Below are 23,511 nucleotides of genomic sequence, written 5' to 3' on the forward strand. Positions count from 1 at the left end.
TGGAAAATTCCACGCCGCCCACCCTCCTCTCGGTGGAGGGTCACGGTGAAGGCATGGCTGTGCGTCTGAGGCGTGTAGGGAACACGGATGGATTTGGGGGAGAGGACAGCAGGGTTCCTGCTTTACAGGAGAGGACTCTGGGGCTCAGAGAGGTTCATGGGGCTCTCAGGTCACACAGCAGGGAATGAGCTGAGCAAACACACTCTGGCAGATAGAGTCAGGATGCAGGCAGCTTCCTCTTAAGACTGGGACTCTTCGCCACGTGGATCACGTGTGGGGCCAGCGTGGGCTCCAGACAGGGAAACTGAGGAAACCCTCCTCATAACCACAGAGCGCCCTCCCCGCCGAAGGCTCCGTGCCCACCCACCCCGTCTCTCCTCCACCACAGAGCCTGGCCGCGTTGAGGGATGGCTTCCACCCCGAGCGGGGGTCTCGCTCAGACCTGTGGTCCAGCAGCGGCTCCCTGGACAGCTCAGGCTGCCCGCTGCCCAAGCAGTTCCTAGACGTGAGCTCGCAGACGGACGTCTCTGGAAGCGTGAGTGTGCGGGGCGGGGCCTGTGCCCCCTCCCGGTCCCCACTCCACGCCCCAACACGAGGCCCAGCTGGGCCCGGCGGTGGCATGCGGGGACACGGTGCCTTCTCTGGGATCTTCCCCCTACCACCCTGCTGTCCACCTGTGAGCTGCAGAATCGGTGCACATCCTACCTTCTAGAACCTTCTCCACACTCTCCCAGCGTTTCATGCCCAGTTGCAGCCTGCTGAGGTTTCTGTCGACCCCCCCCCCCCCGCCCCCATCCCCAGATTTGTGGTTTTTTTCTTTTCCGCCAGTCTGAGGAGCCAGGGTTCTGGGCCTGGGCGCTGTTCCGGAGCTTTTGTGCTCAGGGCTGGTGGTCTCCTGCTTTTGCCACAGCTCCACTTCTAGCTTTTTAGTGGTTAAGTGGAGATGAGAGTCTCACAGACTTTCCTTCCCCGGGCCGGCTTTGAACTGCAGTCCTCAGGTGGCAGCCTCCTAAATAGCTGGGCGTGAGCCGCCGGCACCTCCTTTCTGGCTGCATTCTTGCGGGTGCCCCCCCCCCGTCCCTCCCCCGACGTCTTCTGTGCCTCCCTAGCTCTGTGGCCCTGAGCTGCTTGGGTCCGTACGGTGACACCCAGGCCCAGGGCGCTGCTCTTCTTGATCTGGCAGACGTCTGAGTTTGGGGCCAGCCGCGAGGCCCTAAGGAAGCAAAGTGCTTTCGCTGGGCTCGCGTGCCCATCCCCCGCCCCGGGGAGGAGGGGTGACCCCGGGCTGCGGCCACACACCACCCCCCACGTGAGCTCACAAGACTCCAGCCCCGGCCTCACTCCTGGCTTTCTCCTCGTCCCCTAGTTCGGTGGTGGCAGCAACAACCAGTTGGCTGAGAAGGTCAGACTGCGGCTTCGCTACGAAGAGGCGAAGAGACGGTACTGGAGGCGGGGGGGGGGGGGGACACCCCAGTGCTGGGGCTTGAATTCGAGGCCTTGCAGCCTTGCTTGGCTTTTTGTTCAGCGCTGGCCCCGCGCCTCCGCTCCGGCCCTCTGCAGGCTGGTTGGAGAGGAGAAGGGCCCAGGCCGCCGGGCCTCCCTTCTGCTCTTGGTCAGTACTCTAGCAGGCCAGGCTCCGTGCTGTGAACTTCTGGTACTAAATTGATTTTCCGGCCAGGCGCCGGTGGCTCCCGCCTGTCATCCTAGCTACTGGGGAGGCTGAGATATGAGGGTCACGGTTCAAAGCCAGCCTGGGCAGGAAAGTCCATGAGATTCTTACTCATATGAACCCCCAGAAAACCAGAAGTGGTGCGGTAGCTCAAGCGGTAGAGCGCTCTCCTTGAGCTGGAGAGCTGAGGGACAGCGCCCAGGCCCAGAGTTCAAGCCCCACCACTGACCCCCCAAAAATCTGATTTTCCGGTTGCTGCTGGGGTTGGTTCAGGGCCTCGTGCGTGCAAAACGGTGCCCAGCCGCTGAGCTGCCGCGCCGTGCCCAGCTCAGCGTTCTAACGCGTGTCCCTCCTGGATAAAGGCCAGGCACGCTGGAGGCCGCTCACGTAGTAGCAGGGCTGGGGGCTCGCCCAGCCCAGGGGAGCTGGGTCGTGGGGGGCGTGGCCGAGGACCCCACATCTGCACCCATCCCAACAGCGCCAGCTGTGCAGTGGGCTCAGGGCTGGTGCCCACATGCGGTCGTTAGCTTGAAAGGCACGTGCCCTGGAGACGGCATGTGGCCTGGGTGTGACCGCCCTCACCCTCGTCCGGCCCCCTCCCTGAGCCTGCCACGCTGCGGCTCCCAAGCCTCACCCTCACCCCCTTGGTCCTCAGGATCGCCGTCCTGAAGATCCAGCTAGCCAGGCTGGACGGTGAGGCCTGGCCTGGGGCGCTGGACGTGGAGAGGGACCGGCTGGTCCTCCTCAGCGAGAAGGAGCAGCTGCTCAAGGAGATGCGCTTCACCAGCCCCCGGGAGCGGAGCCAGGGCGAGCTGGAGCAGCTGGACAAGGACCTGGAGGCCGCCCGGGACACGCAGAGCAAGGCGCTGGCCGAGAGGTGGGGCCGGGGGTCAGGGGGGCCGGGGATCAGGGGGGCTGGGGATCAGGGGGGCTGGGGATCAGGGGGGCCGGGGGTCAGGGGGGCCGGGGGTCAGGGGGGGCCTGGGATCAGGGGGGCCAGGGGGGTGCGAGGGGATAGACAGACGGGCCTCCATCTGTCCTGCAGGCCCAAAGGGGCAGAAGGGCAGGGCTGGAGCCATCCTGGTGCTTTCCGTGGGGACTCACGTTTCCAAAACGGCTGCCTGGTGCCGGCTTTCGGAAGTCCACCCTTCCAAGTGCTAGAGGTGAAGCGCTGCCATAGAGTGCTTGCCTGGTATAAGCAAAGCCCTGGGTTCTGTTATCCCCAGCACCGAAGAAAGAAAACAGATAACAGCAGCAAACATTTCAAAGCAGGTAGTGGTCATTCCACTTCCTGTGTCCTCCCAGGGCCTGGGTGGTTGGACAGCCAGCCCGCAGCATGGCATCCACAGACCCGGGCAATCCACGGGGTTGGCGGCAAGTCCAGCACTGGGGGCTCTCCCAGCATCCCCGCTGCTCGGGAGGCGGGGTTTGAGGATTGAGGCTTGAAGCCGGGTTGGGTAGGATAGCTTGTGAGACTCTCATCTTCAACGAACCAGCAAAAACGCTGGAAGGGGAGCTGTGGTCCAAGTGGTAGAATGCCAGCCTTGAGCAAAACAGAAATCTCAGGGTCAGCACCGAGGCCTTGAGTTCAAGCCCCAGGAACGGCACCGTAAAGGAAAGAGGTATAGACAGCAAAGGGGGTATTACCAAGTCACCACGGCACGGGGGCGGGGGGGGGGTGCAGTCGCACCTTTTTATTCAGCACGTACGTGGTGCCAGGGACGAGCAGTATAGCGGTGGTGGACAGAAAGCAGAGCTAACCCCCGGGGAGGGGGGCGGGGGGGAACAGGCTCTCGTGTTCATGAACCCCCATGTGCAGAGGGCTGGCAACCCCAAGACTGCTCAGGACCAGGGTGGAAAGGTCCTGCGGGGATCGGAAACCGAGGCGCGAGGCCTGCCTGGCAGGCTGCAGCAGACCATAGCGCCCGCGGCTCCTTTTACCTCCTGCTCAACACAGGGTTTTCCACAATGGCTGCCATCAGCTTCCCAGCAGCGAAGGAACTTTCCAGAAGAAGAGGAAGTAGAGCCTCTAAATGTTTTATAAGCCTCTAGTTATATTACTCACCTGTTGCTTTGTGTGTATGTGTGTACATACGTGTACGCACATGTGTGTTGTGTGTGTACATACATATACGCATATGTGTGCTCACCATTACTGGAGTTTGAACTCTGGGTCCGGGCGCTGTCCCTCAGCTCTTCAGCTCAAGGTGAACGCTCTACCACTGAGCCACAGCACCACTTCCAGTTTTCTGGTGATTCATTAGAGATAAAGAGTCTCACCGACTTTCCTGCCCGGGCTGGCTTTGAACCGCGATCCTCAGATCTCAGCCTCCCGAGTGGCTAAGATGACAGGCGTGAGCCACCGGCACTAGCTCCGGGTCTTTGGGTCGGTCAGTGTGCGTGTGGGCTGTGGGGCCGTGGGCAGCTGGAGCGTGACCTCTCCCCGCAGGCTAACGCAGACGGATAGGAGGATCCAGCTGGTGCGGGAGCTGGAGGAAGCCACGCGGCTGGCGACGGTGCTGCATGGCCAGCTCAGGAGGTGGGTGTGGGGTGGGCGAGCGCCCCCCGGCGTGGCGTCTGCCCTCACCGGCTGCGGCGTGCGTGTGGCTGTCGGGAGTGCCGGTCTTTACCAAGCAGGACTGGCACGGCCCTTCAGGTGCTCGAGCGTCTGAGACTCGGTCTCCGGCCTGGGCTTCTGGGCTGGGCCACTGCGTACAGATGGCGTTTCCTGCCCGCATCAGGGCGTGTGCATTTTGGTGGTCGTGGGGTTTGAACTCTGGGCCTGGGCGCTGTCCCTGCGCTCTTCAGCTCAAGGCGAGTGCTCTACCGCTTGAGCCACTGCGCCACTTCTGATTTTCTGGTGGTTTATTGGAGATAAGAGTCTCTCGGACTTTCCTGCTCAGGCTGGCTTTGAACCGAGATCCTCAGATCTCACCCTCCTGAGTAGCTGGGATAACAGGCGTGAGCCACGGTGCCCGGCCTGCACTCGACCTTTTTAGGCTTTCTGTGGTGACAAGGACGGCCGGCATTTGCCGGGGTCTTGAATTTTATTCTTCAGGGGAATGGGGGCATATGGCATACTTGGGGGGGGAGGTGTGGTACTCCCCGGAGTCCCGGTGGCCCTCACCCTCCCTCTGCCCTCCCCCAGCCTCTCCAGCAGCACACAGTCCCTGTCCTCCGGCAGCAGCCTGGGCTCCCTCACCTCCAGCCTGGACTCGTCCACGTCGGCCAGCGCCACCGACCTCCGCTGCGACCCCCTGGGGCCGCCGGGCTGCGAGCTGCTCCTGGAGGGCGCGGCCGGCTTCCGGCCCTCGGGCTGCAGAGCCGCCATCCCGGAGGGCGAGGTGCCCCGGACCCGCCCGCCAGCCCCGGGCACCCCCAAGTCCATCGCCTCCCTGTCCCCACGCTCCTCCTTCTCCTCCCCGTCCCCTCCCTGCTCCCCGCTCTTGGCCGACCCCCTTCTGGCCTCGGACGCCTTCCTCATCCCCTTGGAGGTGGACGATCTGGAACTGAGCGCTGCCCTTTGTGGGCTGAGCCTTGGTGGTGGCGGTGGCGGCCTGCGGGACAGACACCGGCTGGAGGAGCCAGGAGTGACCGCCCAAGGTAGAGGGGGCCGTGTGCAGATGTGGGCAGCTGGCGGAGGTGGAAGGGGCCGTGTGCAAATGTGGGCTGCTGGCGGAGGTGGAAGGGGCCGTGTGCAGATGTGGGCTGCTGGCGGAGGCTACCCTGCACTCTGGCCCTGCGGTGGTCACTGTCTGGTTCCATGCGTGCGTCTTTACAGGCTGGAGGACTCCTTCACCTGGCAGGCGGACACCAGGCCCCGGGCCCTGGGCCCTCCTATATAGAGAGTGGTGGTTGTTGGTTTCTGTGCTGGTCCTGGGGCCTGGGCTCCGGGCCTGGGCGCTGTTGCTCGGGTTGTTTTGTTGTTGTTGTTTGGCTCAAGGCTAGCACATAAGCACCAGGAGCTTTCTTTCCCGGCTGGCTTTGATGCTCAGTTCTCAGTAGCTAGGGTGACAGGCAGCAAAGGGATTTCCCCCAGTGGTTTTGCTCCTGCCCAGTCGAACAGACACCCCAAATTCATCTGTCCCGGTGTCCAGCAGCAACGTCCCGTGGGGAGCTCTGGGGCCGGCGGGCGTGGCCTCTGCTGTGCCAGCTCGCGTGGGGACAGAGACGGAGCAGGATCAGGGCTGGGCAGCGGGGGCACACTCGGGCGTGTGGGGCAGGGCTGGCAGTTCCACTCCACCATGCCCCGTGGGCTGAGGGAACGAGGCAGGATTTTCTCCTAACACAGCCAGAACCTGAGGTCGGCCCTTAGGAAGCTGGGGGGGGGGGGGGGGGGACACTGATCTGACCCCTCCCCTGCATGGTGTGAGAAAGAACATTCCAGAGGCACCAGCCGGTGTGGGCTCTACAGACGGACACACGACGGGGTGGCAAGAAGGGTCTGAGGCTAGCCCCGGGCCGTGCCGTGGGCAGCTCCCGGTGGGCCGGCCCCCTGCTCAGACCCCACGTCACAGCATGTCCAGGGACTGGCAGGCGCTACGTGCAGGACTGACTGGTGGGAGCGAGGCTGGGGCTGAGGTCTCCAGGTGCGGGCTGTTCCCGTCCGACCCCCCGGGGTGGGGGGGTCCCCCTGGAGGCCAGATGTCACCTGTCTGTCTGCTCCACCTGTCCCCAGCGCCAGGGCGGGGGGGGGGGGAGGGAGGGCAGGCAGAGCATGAGCAAGTGTCCCCTCCCCCATCCCGAGAAGCTCCGCGTGGATGGTTCTAGAAGCTGTCCCAGCAGGGAGGAGGTGCGTGCCCCGCGCCCTCCTGTCGGCCCAGGACTTTGGGGCGCAGGACAGTGGTGGGGTTTGCTTGGCCCTGGGCTCCAGCCCCCTCCCCCAGTTATTAAACATAAAGTCGCCTCTGTCTTCCTCACCCGAAGCAGCAGGGGCCTTGCTGGAAGTTCAGAGGTGTGTGCAGTTCCGTGGACGGCTCGTACCCGAGGGTGCATGGAGAAACCGTTCTGTAGGCCGGGCGCAGGGCTCACGCCTGCAAGCCCAGCTAGTCGGGGGCAGAAATCACCCAGACCATCCTGCTTTGGGGTCAGCATGAGTACAAAGATGAGCGGGCCCCGCAGGAGTGGGGCCGCGCCCGCAGGGGTGCAGGGGGGGGGTCTTGCTCTCTCAGCTCGCCTCTCCCCCTCCCCGCAGCGGTGGGTGCGGCTCCGGGCTGCAGCCTGAAAGCGGCCTGTGTCTCGGCCGCTGTGTCCGACGAGTCCGTGGCTGGGGACAGTGGTGTGTACGAGGCCTCTGCGCGGAGGTGCGTCCCCGAGGGCCCAGGGAGGCGTGTGGAGGCCGGGGAGGCATGTGGAGGCCAGGGAGGCGTGTGGAGGCCGGGGAGGGAGTTGTCAGTGCCCTGCCCAGCCCTGTGCGGGCCAGTGGGAGGAGGCAGACATGAGGAGGAGGCCCTGAGCGACTTAGAAAGCATTTGTGAGCCAGGGAAGCCGTGGCTGGAAAACGGGGTTCCTCCAGAGAGGGGACCCCAGGAAACAGGGGCAGCAGGCACTCCAGCCTGGCGGGGAGAACCCTGCTTCCCGATCACTGTGGGGAGGCTGACCCCTGACCCCACAGGGAGGCTGATCCCCGACCCCACAGGGAGGCTGACCCTTGCAGAAGGCTGACCCCAGCCCTGCTGTCTTCCAGACTGGGCAGTTCCAAAGCCGCCGCGTTCGACAGCGAATCAGAAGCCGCTGGGGGCACCGCTCGCGCTCAGATCACCCTGAAGTGAGTGGGGGGGGGGGGGGCTGGGGACGGGATGGGGGTGGCAGGGCGGACCGAGGGTGGCCCTGCCCAAGGACCCGCCCGTGACTCCATGATTCTGCGGGCCGAAGCAGCGCCCGGGCCCCACCGGCCACCATGGGTTTCCAGCCACAGAGCTGCCAGCTGTCCCCGCCTCCCAGGGGAGCGCAGGTGCTGGGTGGCCCGGGGCTGCTGCCCGGGTTGGCTTGACGCCCGCATCATGCTCTCTTTGTTGGTGGTGGGGTTTGGGGCGGCCTCCACTGCCTCATGTGTGGGCCTGTCCTGGGGCTTGAACTCTGGGCCTGGGCGCTGCCCCTCAGCTCTTCAGCTCAAGGCGAGTGCTCTATCAGTTGAACCACAGCTCAACTTCCAGCTTTTTGGTGGTTCATTGGAGATAAGAGTCTCAGATGCCCAGGTTGGTGTCAAACTGTGATCCTCAGATCTCAGCCTCCTGAGCCACTGGAGCTCAGCTCAGCTGCTTTGTTTTGGTTTTTGTTTGTTTGTTTTTTGGTCAGTCGTGGGGCTTGAACTCTGGGCCTGGGCGCTGTCCCGCACTCTTCAGCTCAAGGCGAGCACTCTATCACTTGAGCCACAGTGCCACTTCTAGTTTCCTGGTGGTTTATTGGAGACAAGAGTCTCACGACTTCATTGCCCGGGCTGGCTTTGAACCGTGATCCTCAGAGCTCAGCCCTCTGAGCATCTGTGAATACAGATGTGAGCCACCAGCAACCTGGCTTGGTTTTTTTGGGTTGTTTTTTTTTAGGGGGGGGGGTTGTTGTTGTTGTTTGTTTTGTTTTTGCTTTTTGTGGGTTTTTTTGGAATTTATTGCCAACATTTTAGCGTCAGGATCTTACATACACACTTGGCCTGTATTTAAAAATTCACCTGGGCAGCAGAGCTGTGCATGTAAATCACTACAGTCCCTAGGAGAGATCGACAGGCAGGCAGGCAGACAGACAGACAGATGGGCGGGCAGGTGGGCAGGCAGACAGACAAATGGGCAGACAGATGGTCAGGCAGACAGACAAGACAGGCAGGCAGACAGACAGACAGGCTGGCAGACAGAGAGACAGACAGGTTGGCAGGAAGGCAGACAGGCAGGCAAACAGACAGACGGGCAGGCAGGCAGACGGACAAGCAGGCAGAGGAGAGAGACCAGCGTGTGGCCCACAGCGGGTCCTTCCCCCTCTCCTCTCAGGTACGATGAGAAGAGTAAGCAGTTCGCCATACGGATCGGACAGCTGCGCGGCCTCTCTGTGCTGTCCCCCCAGCACGGCCGGAAAGTGTGAGTGCTACCGAGCCGGCCTGGTACCAATTCCCCCACACACACACACCCCGTGCAGGACACGGTGTCTGCTTCCTCCGCTCTCCCGGAGCGTGGCGCTGGGATTCCCACCCAGAGCAGTGAGACCGGCAAACAGACGCTCGGTGTCCGTGGGGGAGGAGGAAGCCTCAGGACCCGTGTTTGCAGGCAGTGCCGCGGGATCCCGTTCTTAGATTCCCTGCTCTGTCCCGGTAGAGCCTCCCGCATGGGGCAGGCTGCAGGTCAGCCTCTGAGGGCCGCCCGGGCACGCCAGCCGCCGCGTGTCCCCCCCCCAGCCACGGACACCTGCATGCCACGTGCCAGTGACCTCTCACCTCGACACCTGTAGGGACACGGGGCCGCGGGGCCTAGGAGGGAGGCTCGGGGTCCGAGGCCAGCTCTGCGGTTGGCATAACAATCCCAGTGCCCTCTGCAGGGGTGAGACCTCTGTCCTTGCTGGCTCTTCGGGGTCTTCCCTGGGCCTCTGCACGCTGCCTGGGGCTCAGCCCCCTCCGAGATCCAGAGCCCCTGGGGGCGGCCGGGGAGATGATGCCACGTTGCGCTCCACGCTGGGCACGGCACCGGGAGCCCCGCCGCGCATCCCCGGCTGAGCGGACTCCTGTCCCGTCCCTCCAGGAACTTCCGCGTGGCCATCCTTCCTTGCCCAGAGAGCAGCGCCTGCCTGCTCCACACCCGGCCCCTGGACGCCGCCGCCGACACCCTGGTGTTCAACGAGGCCTTCTGGGTGTCCATGTCCTACCCCGCCCTTCACCAGAAGACCTTACGAGTGGACCTCTGTGCCTCTGACACGAGCCACCCCGAGGAGTGCCTGGTGAGGACCCCGTCCGTCCATCCGTCCGTCCGTCTGTCCACTTGCTTTCCAGCCTCAAGGCGGGAAGGAGATGCGGGTGGGGGGGGGGAGCATTAGCCCCGTTTCTAGATCGTGTTTGGTGCAACTGGGATGTGGAGCAAGTGTCCACACATGCTGAGCACCCATGGCAGCCCGCCCCGTCCCTCCCTTACCCCCCACCCCAGAACAGCGCCACAAATACAGGGCTGTGCTCCAGGAGCTGCGGAGCGTGGACAGGGAAGCAGTGATACGCATGGCATAAGATACTGCAAGCCGAGCCGGCGCCGCGGCTCACGCCTGTCATCCCAGCCACTCAGGAGGCTGAGATCTGAGGATCACGGTTCAAAGCCAGCCTGGGCAGGAAAGTCCGTGAGCCTCTTATCTCCAATAAATCACTAGAAAACCAGAAGTGGTGCTGGGCTCAAGCGGTAGAGCGCTCACCTTGAGCTGAAGAGTGCAGGGACAGCACCCAGGCCCAGAGTTCAAGCCCCAGAACTGACAACAACAAAAAGATACTGCATGCCAGCCAGGAAATGGGCTCACCGGAGGGGGAGGCTCTTCCCTCGGGCCAGAGCTGTCAGTGATCCGGGCAGCACTCGCTGGCAGCCCCCTCCCACCTCCCACCCCCCATGTGGCATCTGAAGCCAGCAAGGGGCTCTGTGGGTGCAGCTGGAGATGAAGCGTTGGCGGCCGGGCGAGCACTTTCCAGGGCGTCTCCAGCGAAGCAGCCGCTAAGCCAGGAGAAGGACCTGATCCTATCTGCTCCTCCCTAGCGGATGCCCTTCCTCCCCCGGCCTCTGGGTTGCTACAGCAGCAGGCAAAGCCCCTCCGCTGCGTGGTCCCTACTGGGACCCACGGGAACCCCCTGCCCCCCGTGGGCACTGGGGCAGGCCCCCGGGGTCTGGACGCCAGGCTGTGGGTTCTGTGGCTGGAGGAGAGGAAGTGAGACAGGAGGAGGGCTGTCACGCTCCCACGTGGACCCACGTGGAGTCTCCCAGAACTGTTGGGCTGTGGAATCCCCAATCTGTTCTTAAAATCAGCAGTTCCAGCGGAACGCAGATTGGCAGTGTCTGGGCCCAGCGCTTGGTGGGCGTGGCCTTGGGTCCTGTGTCCTCAAAACAGGCAGAAGAAGCTAGAGTTCGAAGCTGGCCTGGGCAACGTTAGTGAGACCCTATCTCAGCAAGAAAATAGAATAAAATGTGCTCGGTGCCAGCGACTCACACCTATCATCCCAGCTCCTGTAGATCCTGAGATGTAAGGGTCACGGTTGGAAGCCAGCTTAGGCAGGGAAGACTGTGAGTCTTCTTGTTGTTTTCTTGTTGTTGTTGATTGTAGGACTTGAACTCTGGGCCTGGGCGCTGTCCCTGAGCTCTTGGGCTCAAGGTCAGTGCTCTACCAGCGCTCTACCACAGCGCCATAACCGGTATTCTGGTGGTTCATGGACTTTCCTGCCCAGGCTGACTTTGAACCTCGATCCTCAGATCTCAGCCTTCTGGGTAGCTAGGATGACAGGCGTGAGCCACCGGTGCCCGGCCGTGAGTCCCTTTTTATCACTAGTGAGCCACCAAAAAGCCAGAAGTGGAGCTGTGACTCAAGTGGTAAAGTACCAGCTTGGAGCAAAGAAAAGCGTAAGAAGACAGCACCCGGGCCCCGAGTTCAAGCCCCGGTACTGACAAATAAAATAATAAATAAAATAAATGAATCAATAAAACAGTAACCTGAAGGGGCAGAGCAGTTGCTTAGCAGAGGAGCGAGGCCCCAGCATCATCTCCCTCATACCAAAACCCCAAACGACACACTTGGACGCAGCGGGCTCTGTTCCTCTGTGTGGCTGTGACCACGCACTCCGTGTAGAGATCACACGGCCACTTTCCTGAGATGGCAGGCCGCCACTCCCCCGAGGGCCTAGAGTCCCGCCTGCCCCTCCACGCGGCAGTCAGAGCCACCGGCCAGGCGCGGCCAGCCGGCCTGCCATCCGGGCACCATAAATGGCTGTGTCGTCGCTGCTTTGTCAGTTCTCGGTGGTCCCCCTTCTCTCCGCCCGTGCAGCCAGATTAAAACCCGCACCCATCCCCGCTGCGCCCATCCCCAGGACCCCTCTCCTTCCTGTGTCTGCAGGGAGGAGCCCAGATCAGCCTCGCCGAGATCTGCCGGTCTGGGGAGAGCTTCACCCGCTGGTACAACCTTCTGAGCTCGCAAGACTTGGGGAGGCTGAGCAGGGAGGCCCCGGCCGCGGGGTCCCCAGGCCCCACAAACACGGTAAGCGGGGCTCAGCAGACTGGGCCTCAGAAGCAGGGCCGGGAGCCCCCTGCAGGCCGTGGGGTGTGGCCCTCCCTCCCTCCCCCCACCTCCTCGCTCCTCTCTGCGTTTGGGGTACCCCTTCTCTGTCTTCTCTAAACTTGGGGTGCGCACCATAGCCCAGGCCCTCGGTTGTTCCATTTTTGTTGTTTTCGGCTTATCTGCAAAGCAGGTCCTCCACCGCTTGGCCATCTCCCTTTTGACCCTTTCCACTGTTTTGGGGGGGGGGGGGACGGGGTCTGTCATGGGGCTTGAACTCAGGGCCTAGACACTGCCCTGAGCTTTTTCTTTTTTTTAGTCAAGGCTAGCACTCTACCACTTTGAGCCACAGCTCCACTTCTGGTTTTCTGGTGGTTTATTGGAGATACGAATCTCACGGACTCTCTTACCCGGGCTAGCTTCCAACCCTAACACTCAGATCTTCAGCCCCTTGAGCAGCTAGGATGAAAGGTGTGAGCTGCCTGCATCTGGCTCCTTTTCACTTTTTTTTTTTCTTTTTTTTGGTCGGCCGTGGGGCTTGAACTCTGGGCCTGGGCGCTGTCCCTCAGCTCTTCAGCTCAAGGCAAGCGCTCTACCACTTGAGCTACAGCGCCAATTCTGGTTTTCTGGTGGTTTATTGGAGATAGGAGTCTCACGGTCTCTCCTGCCTGGGCTGGCTTTGAACTGCGATCCTCAGATCTCAGCCTCCTGAGTAGCTAGGATTACAGGCGTGAGCCACCAGCGCCCGGCTCCTTTTCACTTTTAATTCTTTTGTCCACCACTGTCAGACTAAGATGCTTCTGCCTGTGCTTCCTAGCTAGCTGGGGTTACAGGTGTGAGCCACCACAAACAGCTTCTCTGGGATGGTAGACTCACTAACTTGCCTAGCCTGGCCTTGAACCACAGTCCTCCAGATGTCTGCCTCCCACATAGTTAGGACTACCGCGTGAGCTGCCATGTCCATTGTAATTGTTCTGTTCTTTCCTTCCTTCCCCATCCTGGACCCCGAGTTCATTTGCTAGCTAACGGTGTAATCATCAGAATTGCTGGTGAGAGGAACAAAGACCTATAATTTTTTTTCCTTCTTTTTTGCCAGTCCTGGACTTGAACTCTGGGCCTGGGCACTGTCCCTGAACGTCTTTTGCTCAAGGCTAGCACTCTACCACTTGAGCCAGAGCCCCACTTCTGGATCTTTCTGTGTATGCGGTCCTGAGGATTTGAACCCAGGGCCTCATGCACGCTGGGCAAGCACTGTACCACTAGGCCACCTTCCCAGCCCAAAGGCCTGTGGTTCTGATTTCTAAGCGGCCGATGGCCTCTTCCTCTGCAGGATGCGGTGTCCGCACTGCTGGAACAGACCATAGTGGAGTTGAGGAAGAGGCAGGAAGAACGGGCCGGCTCTCAGGCGGAGGAGGACGGCTGGTGAGTGAGGGCAGGCTCCTGAGGCCTGGGGAGCGATGGATGAGATCCCTGGACATGACATCGGGGGGGAGGGGGGGAGCTCGGACCAGAGGGCAAACAATACACATAAAGAGGAAGTCCTCGTCTGTTACAAAAGCAGAGCCACAGCAGCCCAGCTCGGGTCCACTGTCGTCCAGTCTGCTCTGGCCGTGCACACGGTTCTCCACGGGTGTGTGGCCAGCCACGCCTGTGTGCCACCTCCTTTGTGGATGCGGAAGTGTGCTTCCCCTAGCATTTGTGCCAGCCGCTGATAATGACGCTCTTCCACATTCACAGGGTGCCAGGAGCCTTCCAGGCGGCATCGGCCCCGCAGGCTGCGGGGTTCTGGGCGCCCTGCGAGCAAGGCCACACACGCCGCCTGGGGGTTTTGTGTGTTCCGCCTGGTGTCCCCCCACTGCCCCTGCTCTGCTCTGGTACCCCGGGACTGCACTGTATCCCCCTTTACCCAGGCGAAGCCCTGACGCTAGAAATAGGCCCGGTCCTGCCTGTCTTTGCGAACCTGGCACCAGATCAGTTGGTTTGAGCTCGATTCCCAGCTTGTGTGAGGACTTTTCCAGCTGTCTCCTAGCAACGGCCTTCTGTTCGTTCCCCCTGCGGCCCCCGCTCCCCTCCTCCTGCCACTCAAACTCCCCGGCCCCTGACTCACAAAGGCAGCTGCTGCTGCTGGCATCCACACACCCTCCCCCAGGGCTGGGCGCTGCCCTGGGTCCTGGGGTGGCCCCGAGACCCCCGACCCCACCCCTCCTTACCCGCTCCCACCACCATCACCACAGCCCAGCGGGCCTCTGTGCCAACCTCTTCTGCTCTGTTTGGAGTCCTCCGGAGCAGAGGACCAGAACGCAGGATTTGGGGGAGGGGGCTGCTGCTGCCGCCAGTGGTGGTGTTTTTTGGAAGATCCACAAACAAAACAGAGCTCAGAGTATTGAATACATGCAGGAGACAGTCATCAGACTCCACACTGGAATACTGCCTCCTCCCCTAGGGACGCGGTGTCTGTCTGTCCAGGACAGATGCCATATGTGTCACTGCAGGGCCCAGTGTGTTTTGCATTTAGTAGACACTGCACAGCAGTGTCCAATTATACTTCTGTGTGTGTATATGTGTGTGTGTATAGATGATAGATGATAGATAGATAGATAGATAGATAGATAGATAGATAGATAGATAGATAGATAGATGAGTCTGTCCTGGGGTTTGAACTGTCCCCAAGCTTTTTCTCTAATTTTTTTTTTTTTGTTGTTGTTGTGGGACTTGAACTCTGTCTGTCCCTCAGCTCTTCAGCTCAAGGCTAGGGCTCTGCCACTTGAGCCACAGCGCCACTTCCTGTCCACAAACTTTTCCACTCAAGGCTAGCACTCTACCACGTGAGCCACAGCTTCACTCCTGGTTTTGGGGTGGTTATTGGAGACAAGAATCTCATAGAAGCCAGGCTCCAATGGCTCACGACTATAATCCTAGCTCCTCAGGAGGCTGAGATCTGACTTGTGGTTCAAAGCCAGCCCAGGCAGGAAAGTCCATAAGACTCTTATCTCCAATAACTCACCAGAAAACTGGAAGTGGCGCTGTGGCTCAAATGCTAGAGCGCTCGCCTTGAGCTGAAGAGCTAGGGACAGCGCCCAGACCCAGAGTTCAAGCCCCATAACTGACAAAAAAAAAAAAAAAAGACAGAGTCTCATGGACTTTCTTGCCCAGGATGGCTTTGAATGTTGATCCTCAGATCTGAAAAAAAAGAAAGAAAAGAACCGGCCCCTGGGGTTGGAGGTGTGGTTCAGTTGGTAGAATGCCAGCCAATGAATGAGTGAAGGATCAGGTGCGAAGCTTGAGTCCCAATCGCAGACAAAAAGAGAAAAAGATCTCAGCCTTTCAAGGAGCTAGGACTGCCGGTGTGAGCCACCAGTGCCCAGCCAGTTCATTGGTTAGGTGTTTTGTTTTGGGTCTCACCAGAGAGAACCCAGGGTCACGAACGCTCTGCTCAGCCCCGGCTCTAAACAACCGTGTGTGCAGACGCCAGGCCCTGGGTGTTGGGGGAAGGGGGGGGACGTGGCAGCCCGCCGGAAGGGTGAGGTGCGGCTCTGGATGGTGAGCCGGGTGTTCTGTGTCATAGGAGGACGGAGGAGACCAGTGAGAACGAGGCTGTGCCCGAGGAGGGGGAGGAAGAGGAGGGAGAAGAGGACGTTTTCTCCAGGAAAGCCTCTCTGGCTGAGGATGAGCAGCCAGCGTTGAAGGTAAGTCTGGGGCCCCCGGAACAGCCCGGTCATGGAGACAGCGTTCCCCGCTCTGCGTCCGGGACCTCCCACAGGGATGACAGCCCGCACCAGCTGCCTTGACCGGCCTCCCGGCCTCAGGTGGTTTTGGAGAAGTTCATGGAGGCCTCGGCTCTGTCTCCTCTCTCCTCCATCCTAGCCACTCAGGAGGCCGAGATCTGAGGGTCACGGTTCAAAGCCAACCCGGGCAGGAGAGCTCATGACACTCTGACATCCAATTACCCAGCAAAAACGCCATACATGGAGTTGTGGCTGAAGTGGTAGAGCGCCAGCCTTGAGTACTGAGAGTGCCCAGGCCCTGAGTTCAAGCCCCACGACTGGCAAGAAAAAAAGATACTTTTTGCTTATAAGCTGACAGGTGAATTGAAACCCTCTTGTCCCACTAATGAATGAGAATTAAAAAATAATTAAAAATACAAGGCCCTGAGTTCAAGCCCCAGTCAGTACCAGCTCATATATGCATACACACGTGCACACACATATGCACACACATAAATCACACCTGATAAGAACTCAAGACTGGCCGAGTATTTCTCCATATCCATTGCACTGTGCAGTGCACATGAGGGAATTTAAAAGTTTTGTTTTAGAACCGGGCACCAGCGGCTCACGCCTGTCATCCTAGCTATACAAGAGGCTGAGATCTGAGGATCGCGGTTCAAAGCCAGCCTGTGCAGGAAAGTAATCCCTGAAACTCTACCTCCAATGAACCACCAGAAAATTGGAAGAGTCGCTGTGGCTCTAGTGGTAGAGCGCTGGCCTTGAGCTGAAGAGCTGAGGGACAGCGCCCAGGCCCAGAGTTCAGGCCCCACGACTGACAAAAAAAGTTTGGTTTTAGAAATTGCTTTGCACTTTTTTAAGACCACACTTGGTCTGAACCACACGTGAGAAATCTGAGAATAAAGGGGTTTCCTGTCATCCCCAGCCATGCCCAGTGGGACCAGAGCCTGCAGGGAGCCAACGTCTTTGCTTGGGGAAAGCGGGTCTCGGGCTCCTGGGCCTCTGTGGGCTTCCTCTTGCACGCTGCGGTGCAGCATTTGCATCCACGACTTCGTGGATTCTGAGTGCCGGCCGCGGGAGGTGCCTGTGGCCCCCCGAAGCCTGTGCACCCTCACGCAGGGCCCCGGGGTGCAGGGCCAAGGTATTAGTGTTGCCTCTTAGAGGACCGCGTGTGCGTTCCGGTGTTTCTGTGCGTGCTTGCTGGGGAGCGCTGTGCGGAGACAGGAAAAAGACCCACAGCCTGGGTTTCAAAACAAGCCCTCCCTGTAGTTCCAGAAAGCTCTCCAGCAGCTCTCTTGAGGGGGAGAGGAGGCTGGGGGGGAAGCCGTGGGAACTCGGGGAGCCCGCGCTCCGATGGTTGCCAGGGGAGGATTTGCACTCCCAGCCCTGGGGACCATCCTGGCAGGACGAGCTGGAAGACTCGGGGTGGGCACTGCTGACCCCCCGCCGGTCCCCAGGTGGACAAAGAGACCAACACGGACACCGCGGCCCCGCCCCCCATGGTGGTGCGGCCCAAGGACCGGACGGGCCCCCCCTCATCCGGGCCGCTCCTCCGCGGGAGCACCATCATCCGCTCCAAGACCTTCTCCCCGGGACCCCAGAGCCAGTACGTGTGCCGGGTGAGTGGCTCCCCGACCTGCCCAGCCTCCGTGTCCCCGCGTGGCAGTCTCTTCACAGGACTCTGCCTCCCGGAGGGAGAAGATGACTTCGTTTTTCACTTTTTTGTCAGTTGTAGGACTTGAACTCGGGGCCTGGGTGCTGTCCCTCAGTGCTTCAGCTCAAGGCAAGCCCTCTACCACTTGGGCCACAGCGCCATTTCCAGTTTTCTGGTGCTTAATTGGAGATAAGAGTCTCACGGACTTTTCTTGCCTGGGTTAGCTTTGAACTGTGATCCTCAGATCTCAGCCTCCCGAGTAGCTAGGATGACAGGTGTGAGCCACCAGCGCCTGGCTCACTGAGAAATTTTTTTTAAGTGCACATATCGGAATCAGAGCTCTGGTCACGTGGTAGAGGGCCAGCCTTGAGCATGAGTGGTTCACGCCTGTAATCCTAGCCAGCCCGGGCAGCAAAGTCTGTGACACTCGTAACTCCAATGAACCACCAGAAAACCAGAAGTGGCGCTGCGGCTCAAGTGGTAGAGCGCTCACCTTGAGCTGAAGAGCTGAGGGACAGCGCCCAGGCCCAGAAATATATATAAATTTTGGGAGAAAATAAGAGTCAGTAGTGAGAAACATTGGTAGTTTTTGTTGTTATTGTTCTGTGTGTGCGCGCGCACATACACATGCTCGTGCTGGCTCTAGAGTTTAGAATCAAGGCCTGGGCGCTGTCCCTGAGCTTTGTGCTCAAGGCTTGCGCTCTAACACTGGAGCCACAGCACCATTTTCAGCTTTTTGCTGGTTAATGAGATCTTCTCCTGCCATTTCCCTAGACTACAGGGGGGCACTCTGTTTCCCTACCCTGTTTTCCCCCCACAGCAGTTAATTTTAGAGTGGGGGGTGGGGGCTTCTCTTAACCAGCTGTTCAGCCCAGACCAAAAGAGCATTACCAGCTTCCTGGGGATTGGGGGGGGGGGGCTGGAAGAAGGCGGTGAGGAACCCCGTCTTGTTCAGCGTGGGGCCAGGCCGGAGCACTGTGCATCTTGCCTCAGTGCTGTGTGGCTGAGTGGCCCCTCAGGCCTTGGGCAGCCCAGGAGGGGAGGACCGGGCTGGGTGACCCTCCCCCCAGAGAACCTTCTAGAAGGTCTTCTTACCATGCTGGATTGTGTATGTCTCCCAGCTGAACCGGAGCGACAGTGACAGCTCTACCCTGTCCAAAAAGCCCGCCTTCGTTCGGAACTCGCTGGAGAGACGCAGCATCCGCATGAAGAGGGTAAGGGTCCCCCGGAAGGTCCCGCCCTGCCCTCCTCCATCCCCCCTCCATCCCGGGGTGAGGGCCGGCCTGTGGACCAGTGGACCTGTGCGGCCACAGCCACAGAGTTTACCTGCTAATGGATGGGGCAGGGGCGAGCGTGCAATTCTGATTGGCCAGCTGCAGGTCACGTGACTGCCTGGGTGGATCTCCCGCTCCTCCAGCCTGGAGCACGAGTGCAGTTAGGCAAGGGTGGTGGTGGCGCCATGCTCGGTGGTGCTCGGGGGATTGCAGACAGCGGGGTTCGGGAGGCGTGAGAGTCTGCAGATGAAGTCAGGGGTGGGGATTGTGGTTGGAAAGAGAGGGCGGGCCTCCCTGGTGACGGAGCCGCCCCCCCCCCCCGCAGCCCTCATCCGTCCAGTCCCTGCGCCCCGAGCGCCCGCTCCAGACCTTGCTGGACCTCGAGCTGGACCTGCAGGCCACGCGGACCTGGCACCACCAGCTGACCCAGGAGATCTCGGCGCTGAAGGAGCTGCAGGAGCAGCTGGAGCGCGCCCAGAGCCTGGGGGAGCGGGAGCTGCCGCGCCAGCTGCTGGAGCGGAGGGTGAGCCCCTCCCGCCCAGGCTGCCCCCCAGGCTGCCGCCCCGCTGCCGGCCGGCCCCCAGGCCCCCCGCACAAGGCCCGCTCCCACCAGGGCTCCCGGTGACACATTCGGGTCTGCACACAGCTTTGGCGGTGGGTTTTGCGCCAGTGCTGGGGCTTGATTGAACGCGAGGCCTGAGCACCGTCCCTGAGCATTTTCTCTCCCAAGGGTGGCACTCTACTACTTCTGGCTTCTTGGTGGTCCGTTGGAGATGAGAATCTCCTGCCCAGGCTGGCTTTGAGCCACGATCCCCAGATCTCAGCCTCCTGAGTAGCTGGGGTGACAGGCGTGAGCTGCTGGCACTTGGTGATCATGAAGTCTCTTATCCCACACCGTGAGCCTTGGTCACTTGGAGATGCTCTGTGCATAGAGGAAGGCAGATACACACACACACACACACACACACACACACACACACAGGCTCGTTTTCTCTCTTCCTGTCTCCCTGCTGCGTGCGATGTTGTTTCTTAACCCCGGGGTGGACCAGGGGTCTTGCCAAGTTTCCTGCCTGGGCTGGCCTCGACCCTCCAGTGGCTAGGATGGGGCTGCGGGCTGTGGGCGTGGAAAGGCACGTGTCTCAGGGTCTCCCTGCTGGCTTTGCGCTACAGGTGGACAGCACGGAGCAGAGGGCCGAGCTGCAGACGGAGAAGATGCTGAGGTCGGCTGCCAAGGATGTGCTCAGACTCCGGGGCCAGAGCCACAAGGAGCCCCCAGAGGTGCAGTCCTTGCGGTGAGCGGGCACCCCACCCCCTGCCCCGCACGCCCGCCCTCCTCAGTCCCCCCAGCCAGCGCTGGCGCTCTTCCTACCATCTGCCAAGCCGCACCCCGCGCCGCAGGCTCTCCCGCCAGCCACGAGCCTCAGCCCCAGCCTGGCGTGCTAATGCTGGGGTCCTCCCAGCCCCCTGCCTGGCCTTTCCCCTCGGCCCCTCCCACGCGGCTACTGACGAGGACCGGCCAGGGGGTGGACACTAAACAGACGAGCCAGGTCTCCCACCGCAAGACCCCACGTGGGGCCTCCCGCCCCCAGAGGGCCTTGCGGGTGGATCTGCGCTGGCCTTTGATGAGGATGCTGTGTTTGCGTGGGTACTAACAAGGAGTCCTCTGAGGCCGGCGTGGGGTGCAGGCCTGTCACGCCAGCCCTCGGGCATGCTGAGCTACTCAACTCTCACAGCAAGACCCCAAGACCTTGACTCAAAAACTAAAAAACCAGACGACACAGCAGATAGCCAAAAAGACCCTCTTGTGGAACATAAACCCTTGAGGAGGTGCTGCGGTCCGCGTGGCTCTTCGGACGTGCCTTTTCTGCCTTGGTGGCAGCGCTGGGGTGTGCACTTGCTGGTAGACGGGCAGGTTCTCCACCTAGCCGGGCCCGGCCTTGTGTGCTCTGGTGGTTTTGCGATACGCCCCGTTCAGCTGAAGCCTCAATCCTCCTCATCTCCGGCTTCTGTGTGGCTAGGGCAGCAGGTACCACTTTGTCCAGCTATTGGATGGGGTTTCAGACACTTGGTTGCCCAGACTAGCTGGCCTCAAGCTGTGAGTCTCCTCTTCTCTGCCTCCAGGTAGCTAGGGTTACAGGCATGAGCTGGATCTCATAGATCAAATGTTGGGAGTGATCCAGGGCCCCTGCTTTGAACAGATGGCAGTTGGCCATGTTAATGGGTCCCTGAGAGAGTGGCTCTCAGTTGGGAGATTTCCACCCCACCCCACCCCACCCCATCTTTCTACAGGGGATATCTGTCCGTGGGGGGCAGGGGGCGGATGAATCTCACCGTGTTGCCCAGGCTGGTCGCAAATCTGTGACTCAAGATCTTCCGGCCTCGGCCTCCCAAGTATCTGGGACTATAGATATGTGTCGCAGCCTTGGCCTATACATTTGTGATGGTTCCCACTGGTTCTGCGGTACCCAGAACGGAAAGCTCCCACACAGAGAATGTGTGTGACCCAGCATTGAGGCGTGGCTCCCGGTAGAGGAGGCCTTGGGCCTCCTAGCACCCACACGCAAAGATGTATCCTGCTGCCAATGCCTCCGGAGTCCGGCTGAGGCCCGGCTTTTGCCTTCCCAGGGAGAAGATGGGGTTCTTCACCCAGCCCCCGCTGCACATTCCAGCCCTGTCCGCAGATGACGTCTGATCGCCAGAAAAGTATTTCCCGTGTCCCACGGGCAGGCCGCCAGCGCCCCCCTGTGGCGAACGTATTTATGTGTGGTTATATGAAGGAACCGAGCTACAAGTCCTCTAGCACTCTTGTTGGTTTGAGATGAACACAGTTGTTTGTTTGTTTGTTTTCCTTGGCTGGGTCTGATGATGATTAAAACACACACACTAAATAATTAATAAGGGGGAGAAAAACATAAAAATACAAAAAAAAAAACAGCATTAAGTGACCAGATTGTATAGTTTGTATATTTAGGAGTGTATTTTTGGGAAAGAGAATTTAAATGAGCTGTAGCAGCGTCCCTCGCGGCTCTCCTGCCAGCCGTTCAGCCCGGCCTCGCCTGTTTTAGAGGCTGGATCGCAATAAGAAGTCAGGCTCGGGCCGGGAGTCCTCCCCGGACGTCCGGGTCCGGCAAACGCCACAGCAGCAGCACACCTGACCTTCCCTCCGGCACGGGTTTTGTACGCCATGGACAACAGAAACGTCAGCCCAGCGCAGACGCCGCCAGGGGGTTCTGAGGTGTGTCCTGGCTCCTGGTGAGCCCCCCGGAGCCGGCGTGGTCACCTGACTCGGCGTTGCGCCGGCTGGCGACAGGCCGCGTGGGTCTCAGGCCCAGTGAAACCACTGACCGGTGCGGGGAGGGCTGTGGAGAACGCCGTTTGTCCATCAATAAAGTGGCCTTTTCGGAAGACTTTGCCCTCCATCTCTAAGGCCCCCTCCCCTTGCTTCTGGGTTTCCCACGTGTTTTCGTTATTGGGGGAGGGATGCCGGGCCTGGAGCTGGAACATACAACCTTGTTTTCTTCTTTGGCTTCTTGTTCAAGGCTGGTGCTCTACCACTTGAGCCACAGCTCTGCTTCTGGCTTTTTTGGTGGTTCATTGGAGATAAGAGTTTCCCAACCGGGTGCCAGTGGCTCATGCCTGTAATCCCAGCTACTCAGGAGGCTGAGATCTGAGGATCACGGTTCAAAGCCAGCCCCAGCAGGAAAGTCTGTGAGACTCTTATCTCCAATAAAAACCACTCAAAAACTGGAAGTGGCGCTGTGGCTCAAGCAGTAGAGCACTCGCCTTGAGCTGAAGAGTGCAGGGACAGCGCCAGACTCAGAGTTCAAGCCCCATGACCGACAAAAAAAAATAAAAAAGAGTCTCCCAGACTTTCCTGCCCAGGCTGGCTTTGAACCGCGATCCTCAGATCTCAGCCTCCTGAGTGGCTGGGATGTTAGCCAGGAGCGGAGGACCTAAGCCTCACAGCATTTTCTCTTTTCAGAGCTGTCTCTGGCTGTGGTCTGGCTTCGTGGGGCCTCTATGGTTAGAAAAGTAAGTCCCCGGTGGGCACTTGTGGCTCTCACCTGTAATCCTAGTTACTCAGGAGTATCATGGTTCAGAGCTAGTCTGGGCAGAAAAGTCGGTGGAGAGTCTTATCTCCAATTCAGCAGCAAAAAGCCAGAGCGGAGCTGTGGCTCAAGTAGTAGAGAACCAGCCTTGAGCAGAAAAGGCTCAGAAGCATGAAACCCTGAGTTCAAACCCCAGTACTGGCACACACACACACAAAAAAGGAAATGCAGCCTGCAGAGAGGCGGCGAGCACGGCGGGGGGGCGGAGAGGGGGATCTAACAATTCCTTCTCAGCCAACAGCCGCTTCTTGCTCTGCCTGTGGTCCCTCTGGCGAGCTGGATCACGGTCCCAAGGAACACCTCGATCCTCGCGCCACGGCTGAGGTCAGCGAGGCCTCGTGCGGCTGCCGAGGGCAGAGCCCTGGCCGCCTCCCCGCGGGCAGCGCCAGCCCCAGGCCGGCCCGCGTTCCCAGCGTGGCTTCCGGCCGGGCTGGGAAGGTCTCCGTGGAAACCAGCCACTGGTGAACCGCCAACAGTGCGGTCGCTGTGGGAGACGCTGAAGAGCCCATTAGCAATGTCCCCCTGGGAGTCACGCAGGTGTCCCTCTGGAATCTTCTGGAAGCCAGCCCGGAAATGTGAGATGAATGGCCCCCGCTCACACACACACAGCGAGCCCATCTGCCCGCGAATCCTGTCTTCTTTCTCTCCACTGTCAACTGTGTTTCTCGAGGAGGGGAGGGGGAGGAAGGGGGCCAGCAGGGGGAGGGACCCAGGCCAGTGAGCAATCTAAAAGTCCCGAAGATGACTCTCTCTTGTCCCGAGCTAGGAGGTGCCTTTGTGTCCATGCTGCTCGCCTCCCGGGCAAAGTGGCCTCTCCCGCCTCTCAGCCAGGCCAACAGCTCCTGGGCATGTTTGTTCCCGCCTGTGG

The 23,511-nt window shown here is 60.3% G+C and overlaps 1 protein-coding gene across 1 annotated transcript in view; it reads left to right on the forward strand.

Annotated features, from left to right (window-relative positions):
• Window positions 1-21,939, forward strand: part of Wwc1 (WW and C2 domain containing 1) — a 51,370-nt gene extending 29,431 nt beyond the window's left edge. Inside the window, exons 7-23 of the mRNA XM_042670222.1 lie at window positions 389-535; window positions 1,367-1,440; window positions 2,325-2,546; window positions 4,119-4,208; window positions 4,818-5,272; window positions 6,864-6,972; window positions 7,356-7,436; window positions 8,650-8,736; window positions 9,391-9,586; window positions 11,723-11,863; window positions 13,212-13,303; window positions 15,447-15,567; window positions 17,064-17,225; window positions 18,382-18,474; window positions 18,860-19,057; window positions 19,705-19,826; window positions 21,160-21,939. Coding sequence (XP_042526156.1) covers window positions 389-535; window positions 1,367-1,440; window positions 2,325-2,546; window positions 4,119-4,208; window positions 4,818-5,272; window positions 6,864-6,972; window positions 7,356-7,436; window positions 8,650-8,736; window positions 9,391-9,586; window positions 11,723-11,863; window positions 13,212-13,303; window positions 15,447-15,567; window positions 17,064-17,225; window positions 18,382-18,474; window positions 18,860-19,057; window positions 19,705-19,826; window positions 21,160-21,226 — 2,457 coding nt within the window. The 3' untranslated portion in view covers window positions 21,227-21,939. The remainder of the gene's footprint in view (window positions 1-388; window positions 536-1,366; window positions 1,441-2,324; window positions 2,547-4,118; window positions 4,209-4,817; window positions 5,273-6,863; window positions 6,973-7,355; window positions 7,437-8,649; window positions 8,737-9,390; window positions 9,587-11,722; window positions 11,864-13,211; window positions 13,304-15,446; window positions 15,568-17,063; window positions 17,226-18,381; window positions 18,475-18,859; window positions 19,058-19,704; window positions 19,827-21,159) is intronic.
• Window positions 21,940-23,511: the final 1,572 nt, after the last annotated feature.

This window comes from Dipodomys spectabilis, unplaced genomic scaffold (genome assembly GCF_019054845.1).
Source record: "Dipodomys spectabilis isolate Male_0828 unplaced genomic scaffold, ASM1905484v1 ptg000528l, whole genome shotgun sequence".
Lineage (NCBI taxonomy): Eukaryota > Metazoa > Chordata > Mammalia > Rodentia > Heteromyidae > Dipodomys > Dipodomys spectabilis.